Source organism: Lepidochelys olivacea, assembly GCF_965140295.1.
Source record: "Lepidochelys olivacea isolate rLepOli2 genome assembly, chromosome: 4".
Taxonomy (NCBI): Eukaryota; Metazoa; Chordata; order Testudines; family Cheloniidae; genus Lepidochelys; species Lepidochelys olivacea.
The window spans coordinates 50378602-50390882 of NC_140414.1; the positions used below are offsets into that span (position 1 = coordinate 50378602).

At 35.7% G+C, this 12281-nt stretch overlaps 1 protein-coding gene and 1 long non-coding RNA gene across 4 annotated transcripts in view; one reads left to right on the plus strand and one right to left on the minus strand.

The window, feature by feature from the left end:
* Nucleotides 1-5989, plus strand: part of HSPA4L (heat shock protein family A (Hsp70) member 4 like) — a 60361-nt gene extending 54372 nt beyond the window's left edge. Inside the window, exons 15-19 of the mRNA XM_084625815.1 lie at nucleotides 549-674; nucleotides 2141-2248; nucleotides 3950-4069; nucleotides 5008-5169; nucleotides 5752-5989. Coding sequence (XP_084481941.1) covers nucleotides 549-674; nucleotides 2141-2248; nucleotides 3950-4069; nucleotides 5008-5169; nucleotides 5752-5946 — 711 coding nt within the window. The 3' untranslated portion in view covers nucleotides 5947-5989. The remainder of the gene's footprint in view (nucleotides 1-548; nucleotides 675-2140; nucleotides 2249-3949; nucleotides 4070-5007; nucleotides 5170-5751) is intronic.
* Nucleotides 1-12281, minus strand: part of LOC311519381 — a 45773-nt gene that overhangs the window by 25898 nt on the left and 7594 nt on the right. The window contains exon 1 of one of the 3 annotated variants that reach the window (XR_014711260.1): nucleotides 8732-8800. The exons of the other annotated variants lie outside the window; for them this stretch is intronic. This is a non-coding gene — a long non-coding RNA (uncharacterized lncRNA). Of the gene's footprint in view, nucleotides 1-8731; nucleotides 8801-12281 lie in introns of those variants that run through there. 3 annotated transcript variants of the gene reach the window in all.

Below are 12281 nucleotides of genomic sequence, written 5' to 3' on the forward strand. Positions count from 1 at the left end.
TTATATCAATCTACCTGCTTCTCTGTGGTAGAAGGGGGTACAATCAGATTTCACACCTGTAACTTGGTCATAAAAAAAAAAGCAGGGACTATTTATGTGTAGGCAACTCTGCAGCATAATTCAATCTAAAATGCTCCAAAAATCCTCGTTGCTTAAACTAGTGCTTCCTCAAATTGTCAAAGCCCCCATGTTTATAAGAGGATGTCTTACTCAAGTTCAGATCATCCCCAGTTTGGATCTTTATTAACAAGAGTATCTGTTATCTCAGTGTCAGTCTGATAATTGTTCTCTATTAGTGATCAAACAGCTAGGCAATGTAAAACCTGTTGCATTTCAGAATTTTTTTCTTGTGCTGCCACTAAACAAGCTCTGAATAGCACCTATGTTGAAACAGAAGTCACATTAGCTCGAATCTGAAAAAGTCCGCACAGCTAGGAATAGCTTGCTACAGGATAACACTTCAATTTTAAATATGGCACTCTTGATGTTTCTGTACATCAGATTTAAACGGATTTTGAGCTTTTTTTTTTTTCCTTCTATCCTCACAGGGGAAGATGATGATGCAAGACAAGCTAGAGAAAGAAAGAAATGATGCTAAGAATGCTGTTGAAGAGTATGTGTATGATTTCAGAGACAAGCTGTGTGGTATCTTTGAAAAATTCATCACTGAGGAAGTAAGAAGCAAAATACAAATTTATAACCGTTCTAACATTGAACTTATTTAATACTGAGTATGGTACGGGTAGGAGCTATATGAATTAAGTAAGTATTTCTTTTCTTTTTGGGCTTCAGGTTAATTCCTGGGAGAAGTGCAATAGCCTTAAAACATAGGCATACTAACTATCCAACTCAATTCAGTTTTGTTCTACTTTAACAATCATGAGTCTACTGACCCCAGTTCTGTGTGAGAGAATTCTCTAGATGGTAAAGATTTGTCAGGTATGGAGGTGTATCATCCTGGGGTCTAACTGTAGTCAGGCTCCAGTGTCACTTATCTCCATTAAAATCTAGGAAAACATGACAGATCTGTTAGTATTTGGTCCTGAATGGGGTGAGTAGGTTTGAGGAATAAAATGAGAAGTGGCACAAACAAAGCTTGCCACCCTTGATATCTTTAACCTCGCTTTCTCCTTAGCGTGGAAAGGTATTTCATATTGAAAAAGCTGTTGTTGGGTTGGTATGTCTTGCAAGCCCAAACCAAAAGTGCTAGACAGAACACCACTTTACCCCTTCTGTGTCTTACCATGTGTTTGGAGGCAGCATCCAATGTTCCTTGATTGTCTTATTGTGGTGTCCCTGTGTCCAGTAGCTGCCAAGATAGAAATCACCTACAACTCCCAGGCAGCCACTTTGGTTAACAGCGACACTAAACTTTAAGTGTTGATACCAAAGCCTGCTCCAGTGGTTATCTGGGAGCATAACTGGTGAATGCTTTACTAGACCACAAGTACACATGGTGCAAAGACCTTTGAAGAGTAAATTAAGGGAGAATGAGGCCTCAGTTTTCTGCCAAATCCAAAAATCATCATAAACTTTTTACTGTGATGGAAATACTGAACCGAATATTGTCAATATCTGCTTTTATGCATCAACAAGGGAGGCTGTAATTGGTAAAACCACACTACACAAGTCACACTTTAGCTGGCTACATAGCTTATATGTAATTTGTTGAAGTACTTCTGTTTAAACTCTTGCCAGTGCCCCATAACCACCTTGTGTACAAACTGCTACCAAGGAGGAGAATTTGACAGAATTAGAAGCTTAAGATACTTTGTGAATATAATTTACCTTTGGAGAAAGCCAAAATTTCGTTATACCAGTATTCAAAAGGGAATATGCAAAATCTCACTTACAGTAAATTACATGCCTGATTAGTAGAGATGCAATACCTCATTGTACCACTATGTATAGCCTAGGCTTGAAATCCTGGCCATCAGTCTTTAGTTTCCCCCACTTGATTTTCCAGCTAAAAATGAACTGGCATGTGAATCCCAAATTCCCTTTCATATTCAGTAGGTTTGAATGAATTAGGACATTTCTGTATTTGTCCTGCTACCTCCTAAATTCTATTACCTTAATAAAGGGAGAGAGCTCTTCTGAATGACTTTTTTCCCTATAAAAATCTTAACTTGCTTTTCAGGAGTCCAGTAAACTGACCTTAATGTTGGAAGATACAGAAAACTGGCTTTATGAAGATGGGGAGGACCAACCAAAACAAGTATATATGGATAAACTTCAGGAATTAAGAGTAAGATTTTTTAAATTTTATTTTTTTTCCTTTTACAGAACAGTTTTTTTTTTAAAAAACCTCATCATTAAAGATGAAATACAGTGATCCCTGTGTCTGAGCATGTTTATCCATTAAAAAAGTCCTTTAAGCATGTTCATGAACATTGGTATCAGGGAGTGATTCAGGATTAATGAAATCTTAAACTAGACACCCACATTTGCACCTGAAAATGTTTTTTATGCTGTCGAGTGCAATGACTAGAGTAATTCAAATTTAGTGTACCACATTTGTCTAATATTGTGGTTGTATTTGAAGATTACTTCATACCTTGATTTGTCAATTTTTTTTTGCTACCTGTTGAATGTCACTAGTAGGTGCCATCTGACCAAGTGGCACAAGGCTTTTCTGTGACTCGTCGCTACTTTTCCAGAAACTGCTGGGTAAAAAGTTAGATCCAAATTTTTAGAAGGTCTTGTTAAAAACACTTTCTATGTGATAGCACCTTAAGATGGCAGCCTTCATTTTCTTTATGCTCATAGCTGAAATCTGCTTTGCTGCTAACAGTTGCATTAGGTGCCTCAGCAATGATTCCTAACATCATGGGCATTCTCTACCTTTCATAATTAAAATCTTGGACTCTTAACTCCACCTTCAAATTGGAAAATGCTTCGTTCTCAAATAGCGTACTGCACGGGTCAGCAACCTTTCAGAAGTGGTGTGCCGAGTCTTCATTTATTCACTCTAATTTAAGGTTTTGCGTGCCAGTAATACATTTTAATGTTTTAGAAGGTCTTTCTATAAGTCTATAATATATAACTAAACTATTTTATGTAAAGTAAATAAGGTTTTTTAAATGTTTAAGAAGCTTCATTTAAAATTAAATTAAAATGCAGAGCCCTCCAAGCAGTGTGAGTGCCACTGAAAATCAGCTCGTGTGCTGCCTTTGGCACGTGTGCCATAGGTTGCCTACCCTGGTGTAGTGAAACTGTTGATTTAGTACTCTGCTGTTATCGGTTTAGTGGTCAAAAATTAAGCCAATATGAAGAAAAATGTTTACAAAATCTTATGAGCAGATGGTGAATTCTGAAAAATGGCTGCTGCACTGAGCTTTTGCTGATTGCAATAAGCCAACTGGGGAGCTAGAGAGATGGGATTCAGACTATAATTGTCCTGCAAGAGTGAGAAAGTAAGCACTTTTTTTGTGAACAGGAGAGGTATCGTAAAGAAGGAAACTGTAGATTCTGGCAGTTTTCTGTTTCCTGGAGTTACTTGGCTTGATGGCTACTGAATGATTACAATCAAGTTGTGACCTGTCACAAACCAAAAGTGTTTTACAAGGATATCAACTTGAAATCTAATACATTTCAAAAGTATGTTAAAAGTAACTCCATATATTACCCCAGCCAACTTTTGTGGCACTCAAATCCTGTTTCCCTATTTCTTAGATGGTTTTCTCCCCCACTATATAAGGATCTCACAATATTAGTTTAATCTCTGGCAAAACATTTTACTACAGGATATTCACGCAGATAGGGACAAAGTATATTTACCCTACTGTCCCATTCAGTCACTGAGTTGGCTAAGCATAAATGTTTGCAGGGTAAAGAACAGCATAATTAATTGTGAAAGTACAGTTTTGGAATTCTTCAGAACTTAATTTAGTTCTTTTTTGGAGGTAATTATACAATGTGCCATGGTCTGTGTGTTTTATACTTACAGAAATTTGGTCAGCCTATTCAGGAAAGGTTCGTGGAACATGAAGAGAGACCAAAAGCTTTAAATGACCTGGGAAAGAAGGTCCAGCTTCTAATGAAAGCAGTAGAAGCATTCAAAAATAAGGTACAAATTAATACAGTTGGGGAATGGGGGTTATTTAGGTGAGTAAACAAACCTTAAAAAAAACAACATAACTAAGGGCTTGTCTACACTTTAGCTGCGCCACTGCAGCATTCACTGCTGTAGTGCTTCACTGAAGATGCCATCTATGCTGACAGGATGGCATCTCCACTTAGCCTAGGTAGTCCACCTCCCTGGGAGGCAGTAGTTGTTGACTGGAGAAGCCCTCCCATCAACATGGCGTTGTCTACAATGGGAGTTAGGTTGGTATAACTGTGACACTCAGGGTTGTGAATTTTCCACATGCCTGAGAAACAGTTACACTGACACAAGTTGTTAGCATAAACCAAGCCTAAGTCTAGGAATAAAGTTTTCAAAGGCACTTAGGTGCTTTTAGAAATACTATCCTAGAGCTTGAGGAAAAGGGTTTCTTTGTATCAGTCAAATGAAATAATTCAAAATTTCAGTCTTGTACTTTATTTTAAACCAATTCATATTAAAATAAGTGCATAATTCATATAGCAGTTAATTTTGTTAATCACTCTTTTTAGTTGATGGGGATTGCCAGAGTGCATATGTTAAAATAAACTACTTATGGGAACTAATGTGATATATTGAACCATATTGGGCACTGACTTAGCTAAACTACATCAAGGAACAGCTAATTGTAAATTTAGAGAAACACACACATTTGTATTTTGCATTTCTGTAGAGTGCTGTCTATAAGACTATCTTGAAGCACTTAAATGTGAACAAAGATGAAACCTCCCTGTAAGGATTTTTTTAGATCCAAAGCTTTTCTTCCCTCTAAACTTTAATTCATGCATGAATTAATCACTGAAATTGTAGTACTATCCTGTTAAATATTATAGGCTTCTTTTACCAGAGTGAGCCCCATAAATTCATTGTGGTGTTTTAAAACAAAATACTTCTCTTCTTAGGATGAAAAATATGATCATCTAGATCCTGCTGAGATGGAGAAAGTTGAAAAGTATATCAGTGAAGCCATGAATTGGTTGAACACCAAAATGAATGCCCAGAATAAACTAAGTCTGACTCAGGATCCAGTTGTGAAGGTGGCAGAAATACTAGCAAAATCTAAGGTAAAGCAGCATAATTGTACCTATTACATTCTTAATATAAGGAAGTTGCATTAATCTCAAGCGAATGGAGAGCAAAATGGGGTAGAGGAGATTAGGGGCCTTCCTTAGTACTGCTAATAGGCTCTCTCCTGGTCTTGACCTAGAATAGTAAGTCTCCAGGGTTTTTTCCACCAGAGACATGAATGGGAGGGGCAGTATCTATATTTAGCGTCTTAATCAATCCTACTCTTAGTGATATGGGATTAAATATTTCTCAGTGACTCTATTTGCTTTACAGCTTAAGTAGTTGGTATTATTTTACTGCATCAAGCTTTATATAAAATTGCCAGCTTTACCAACAAGCAATTTCAAAGCTTTTCAGCTAACTAGAATTAGAGAGAGAACATCCATCCATGCAGGCTTTTCACACTTTAAATTCTAAAATAAAATCAGATTCCATGGAAAATCTGAACTAAAGACCCCTCTCAATTCTGTTGTGCTAGATAAATGGGAACTTCTTAAATGTATTCCTTAGTACAAGTTTTTAAATGCTTGTTGCACCACTAAATAAACATACTATTTTTTCAATTCTAATATAATTAGGAATTGGATAGTTTCTGTAACCCTGTTATTTACAAGCCTAAGCCAAGGATGGAGCCCCCAAGTGAAGCTCAGACAAAAGCCAATGGTGAACACAACGGACCAGTGAATGGACAGAGTGGTGCTGAAGCAAAACCAGATCCAGCAAAGGACAATTCTCAGCAGACCAAACCATCTGGAGAAATGGAAGTGGACTAAATTTTACTTATTTCTTTCCACTTAATTAAAATAGTGCAAGTAACTACAGGGTCCATTCTTCTTTTATGTCTGACATCACTACAGATGTTCAGTTATTCTTAGCTAACTTTCTGTTCTTTGCAGTAGTTTTGAGCGTGTTTTATATTGAGTGCTCTCCAGTGTTCATTTCCATTGATGCTGCTTATGTGGAGCTTTAGCCGAATATAGATTGTAAAAGTCAGTTTAAGCTTTCCCAATATATTTTATATCAAACATACAGAATTGATATATAAATAGCAACAATCTACCTTATTTAAAGCTTTTATTGTGGATAAACCTCAGTTCCTTTATTCAGAAAAGGACACTGTATTGCACTACTGATGAAGTGTAGATTTAATTGCATCTTTATTTTGGAAAAATATTGGAATTGAAGTGGTGTAAATATTGCCACTTGAAGCACTGACCTTTTTTCTAGTTATTGTACTGTTATTTAAATATTAAAATAGAGGTTAGCTAGTATACTAGTCCATCTTGTTGATGAGAACTGTACGGTCTTTATATTTTTTCATATAAAACATACAAGCTTAGAGAGAATTTTCTTAATTTGAGAATTAAGAACAAATAATTATAAAATAATACTAGTAAATTGGCTTTGTCATTTGTTCAAAATAATAATCTTGGTTGGCCTCTTCATACACTTGCACCAAATGTACCTGTGCTCATGGTAGACTGATACTAGAGTTACAGTAGAACGCAAAGTTAGTCCTTGTCAATTTTTTTTTTTTTTTTTTTTTTGGTACTTGTTACTTCTGGTTTTATTGGCTAGATTTCCTATCAATTAAAGCCAATACATGTTTGTCCTCAAACAGCACATCTTATACACGCTTACAGGAGAAATAGTTAAAAAAAAAAAAAAAAAAAACCCAAACCCTAATATTGCTTCCTTAAACTGGCTTTTAGCATAATTTTGAGGTGTGGATTTAAATCCTTTACATTACTGAAAATTTGAAATGAAAGCAGAAGGGATTATTAACATCCCTCATAAAGATCATTTGCCAATTATAGTGTAACTAGGCAACAAGTACATGAATTATGTGTAGGAGATGTATAAGTTCCAGACAAATCCAAGCAGATTTAGAAGTGTTGAGAAACCAAGGTTTATTTCAAATATATATTAGACTTAAACAGAGATAAACCTATGTGAATTTAACATAGTAAAAATCTACAGCCTTGTCCAATATAAGTTGGAGATCTTATAATTTAAAAAAATGGCACCACTATCAAAATACTCCATAATAATGAGGAAGACATGCAAAGGGCAGTCATGACTTGCTTTCAAATGTTGTCTTGTCGAGCTAATGGGCTAGTGGGAAAAACCTCTAATCTTACACTTTTTTACATTAACCTAGGAAACAGTTTCATTTGAAATGGGAGTTGTATGTTTTGAATCAATCTTTGGTGAATCCTTTCCCTAAATTTTCCTAAGGTAAATTCTGACATGATTAGATGGTCACTGTCATATGCAGTGTTGACACTCAGGAAAGTGCAAGTGTTGTAGCACTTCCTAGGAAGAAAAAAATCCCTACCAGAGACTGAGATGAGGCCATAAAAATGTTATCTGCCTGTGATCAAGTCTGGCTCCAAATAGTACATTTAAACTATTTGGCCATCTCGTCCCACTGTTTTTGATCACACATTCCAAAAGTAAGTTGTTCAGTGTCTTTATTCTGGGTTAAGCTTGTTACTGCTGTAGCTTGACTCTAAGCAAAGATGTAAATGAATGCCCTAAAAGAGAGTTGAAAGCCTGACAAGTACTTACTCCTTAATATACCAATGGAATGTGTAACACACACACACACACACACACAAAAGGGGAAGACAGTACCCCAGACTGTGTATTTTGACTGCAGTTCTTTCAGGGGAACTGTCTGTCTGTAGGATTTGATAGTTCATAGGGTCTTGACAAACTATCCAACAGAAGACAAATACTATCTTCACCTTCAAAACAAGTTTAACAAATTACATAAAGATGTACTGCTCTATAAGTCACAGCAATAAAAAAAAATGTTGATTAATACAAAAGGCTGAAGCTAACTAGTTAACCTTTTGTTTTTAGAGACATGTAGGTTTTCTACATTAAAGATGTTAAATGACTCGCATGTAAAGTGAAACTTTACATATATTTTACTGAAGGGGAATAGATTTTACCATTTTTGTCTTTAAGACTTCAAAAATTCAGACCTTCATTGCAAAATCTTAATTCCCCCAAGATGAAAAAATTGACCTTATTTAAATTCTGTCCTTCTGAAATAGGATTTATAGTAGTTTTTCCACACTTCCTAATGTTCACACAATTGGTTGTCGTCCCCCCCCCCAGCTACAGTACTTCCTAAGTTAACAAAATGTATAACAACATAGTTCAGCTTTGCATCTTACATCCCAGTTGTATCTGGCATGGCCTTACTTTCAGCAGTACTGACTGGTATTCCAATAATATGTCAATCTGCTAGAATGTCAATTTTTGAATATAATTAAATTAACTAGAGGTAAAAGTTCATTGAGGAAAAATACCTGTTAGAGGCCTTGAGACAAAGTAGCAAAAAAAAAAAAAAAGCCATAAAAATGTTTGTATGGTTTCCAGATTGATTATAAAAGTTTTTATAATATCAAAAGCATAAAAGAAAGAGGCACTTTAAGTATAAATGTAAGGACAATAAATATTTGAAGGGTTGTACAAAATGATCTTAAATTGACATGGTTCATATAACAATTATGTAGAGTATTCTAAACACTTTCTGCTACTTACGTGTGCTCTCCCTCAGTCTTTTCTAGGTTTATGATGGTAATGGTCTGCAGAAAAGAAGGATATTATCCAAAAGTCTGTCAACACTGGTACAACTTCTAGATTTATTTCATGAGTAGCAGTGGGTTACCAGGAGTTTAAATTCACCCTTCTGATAGTCTTGGGTTAAAACTTGTAGTCTCTAACTTTGAAAGCTTCAAGAGTGTATTGTGGATATTATTGATATTCTAGCAGGAAATCTTACCCTAGCTCAAATTTTGAAAGGACTCCTTGAGATTCATAAAATAACTGCTAGTAATAAAAATGGCCACACTTTTTCAGAATCATTTATATTGGCACACTTGCCAACCCTAAGAACAAGCTATCATCGTAGGCAATGTGACATACCATTAGAATGATACGCTTGTTTGAGTACACAGTACTCTAGCAATAGTGTATTTAGACTGTCCTGGACCTATGTTTGTGTTTATGCAATGAAAGAAGGAGATGGCTAGAACCTAAATACTGGTATCTTAACCTTGATTTTTTTATAGCAGTTCACACATCTGATCTGTTTTAGAAGACCACTTAAGTTTTTTCCTGCAAGGGAAGAGGCAGATGCAGCAGTACCTTTAAAAATGGCATGGACTTTCTAGATCCAGTGGGAGTCTGTTTTATGGATGTATCAAAAAAGTGAGCAGAGAATGGCTTTCAAGAACGATCTTGATTAAAGATTAATTGGCTTAATTCCATACAATAGCTTAAAATACTGAAAAAGAAAAAAAACTTTACATAAACATACTGGTAAATAGAACTACAGAGCGAACATTGTGGAAGGCAGAATGTGTCGCTTTTCATTAGATGGATCAAAAAAATCAAGAGCTTTGGTTTACAGTTTATTATGGAGTCATGAAAACAGCTAATTGACTTTAGTTCAAAACTTTTTGTATCTTACTGGCTTTCTTAATCTAGATTTGCATCAGTTTTTGAAATGCACTAGCAAGAGGCTCTTCCTTTTAAGCTCTGCTTCACAATATGTCCATTGGTTCATTATACAGGAATCTTAGATTATAAACAAATAGACTGAAAACACAATTTTAGAATTAGTTTCCCAACTTCTGATTAAACACAAACTGATTCTACTGCCCTCTTCCTTTGTCCGTTATTAACCCTTTGACTACCTTGGTCATTTTAGTCTGGCACCCACACAAGTTGCTGAGTAGGATTAAAGATGCTTTCCTTTCTTCCAATCTCTGAATTCTCTATTTGATAGTTAAAGCATTGTGCTTCTGTACATACCTGAAATTTACAACAGGAAACTTAAGCATACTGCAGCTGTGGCAACACTTTACACCTCCTTTGAAGTACCAGTGACTGAGGGTAACTTAGGTCACTGTTACACAGCCTACAAAGGTGAAGCTGAGATGTATCATAACAGAGTTGGAACTCCACAGCACGAGTGCCTGTTACAACTTACATATGCAGTGAGAGGTAGTTTGATACTTCAGAGTGAAAGGAGGTTGTTAGTCTAGCCATCAACCTGTGGCTTTAGCTGTTACTTTTTCAAATGATGGTCCAATGGTTTCCGCTATAGTCAATTTATTTAACATAGGCTGAAAAAGTTGAACACTTCCCTGTATTTCTTTCACCTAATAGAGATCCTTTTCTCTGTTTTAGAGCTCTCATTATCTAAGTATTCAACTCTGAACAAGACTCAAATATTGCATATTTTTGATATCCTTCCCCCCCCCCCATTGTTGAATGGAAATCACTGAGCAGGGTCCTTTTTTCCTGAGTTGGACTAACTGCATGGTCTTACCCAGGCCCCACTCCTGCTCTTCCCTCAAAAAGACCCTCCCCTTTTGATCACAAAATTCTTTCCTGGTCACCCTGGCTTTACAATCTGTACTCTGCTCCAGTTTCTTCACAGATCAAACCTTGAACTGTAAATGTCTAAAATGTCTAGGTTACAGTTGTGGGAGCAAGTTTGTTGATCTGCTTCAGAGAAGGCAGCAGATCTTACAGGACATTGTTCTAATTTCCTTCGTAGCAGCCATGATAGCTATGACCTCCATCCTTCAGCAGGGCTTCTAGCTCCAATAAAAAAACCCCACCACTGATCAATTTATTATTCAATTGAATTTCCATCTTGGAGGAAATTAAGCACAACTTTTCTCACTTATACCTGCTTTGCTTTATTATGTATAGGCTTTGCATTATGTGTTATGCATCTGACACCTTCCTATATGTACCTTTTTCCTTCAATTTTAAGGTATCCCACCTTTCCTGGGTTTAGGCTTTAACTTTCATTTCCTATGTCAGAGCCTTAGACCCCTGTTCACAATTATCTTTACTTTTTACCTCTTCCCCTCCCCATTTAACAGATGGACTCAGTCAGACAATGGTAAGAGAATTCCCTGCTTGAAAGGCTCTAGATTAACAGCCCTTTAAACTGAAGTCCCTGTTTAGTTACAGGTAGTGATAGTGCCTGGCAAGTTTTCTTACACTGTTCTACTACTTAATATCCCTTAACCAAGAGAGAAATCTTGCTACTTGTATTTTTAGTATCTTAGTACAGTAAACTTTCTGAAAAGCTATGCATCAGAACAGTGGTTCTAAAAAAAAAAAAACCCTGAAAACAGAAAACTTGTTACAGAATATGGGAATAAAAAAATCCTGTTACAAGAGGGGTGAAACATTGACTAGTCAAGACTTCTCAGTTAAAGGTTATTTTTCATTATACTTTTTTCATTTGTGACTACAAAACAGCTGGAGTGCAAATATAAATCTTATATGCTTTAGAAGAATAGTAAAGTAAGTAGTAAAGAATATTTAATGTTTGTTTTTCAGTGAATATTTTAAGAAAAATTCTGGTGATCTGGTCAACAGTGTCTAACAATCCAACAGTTACATAAATGAGTAAAATAACTAGCATGATTCCTTTATAGTTACATATGATCATCTGAAATATGCTGCCTCATGAATATTTTCTACTTGCTTGAGTTTTGTTGCTACAGTACTATCGACCTCACATAACCATTAACCTCCCCCCCCCCCCCAAAAAGCAGGGATTTTTTTTTGTCTGAAACATCTATCTTTGCATTGCAGAAACCACTGCAACGTTATGATTTGAAGAATGCATTTTAAATTGAAAATGAAGTTTGAACTAAATACAACCAACCACCCATATTAAAAGTGCTGAAAAGTTATAGTTAACTGTGGTTCATGACAAGGTAATAGTGATTGGATGTTGCATATTTGATTGTGTTCTAAACACATTTTCAGAAGGCGGGAGGAATGTGTGAAACTTAAATAGACTTACAGCAGTGTTAATGTATGTAAATTACATCTTTATATTAGTGATAGATCATGTGCAAATTGACAGATACTTAAATTTATTTTTGAATGGCAACTCAGATTGTTGAGGTTGTGTATAATTTATAATAAATACATATAAACCTGCTACTTGAACCGTAATCAAGCCCCCGAGACTTTTTTTTAAAATAGTGAACCTTTCTGCAACCAACTCAGGCTGTACTCAAGTTTTTTTTCTTTTTTTTTTCCTTCCCTTCTT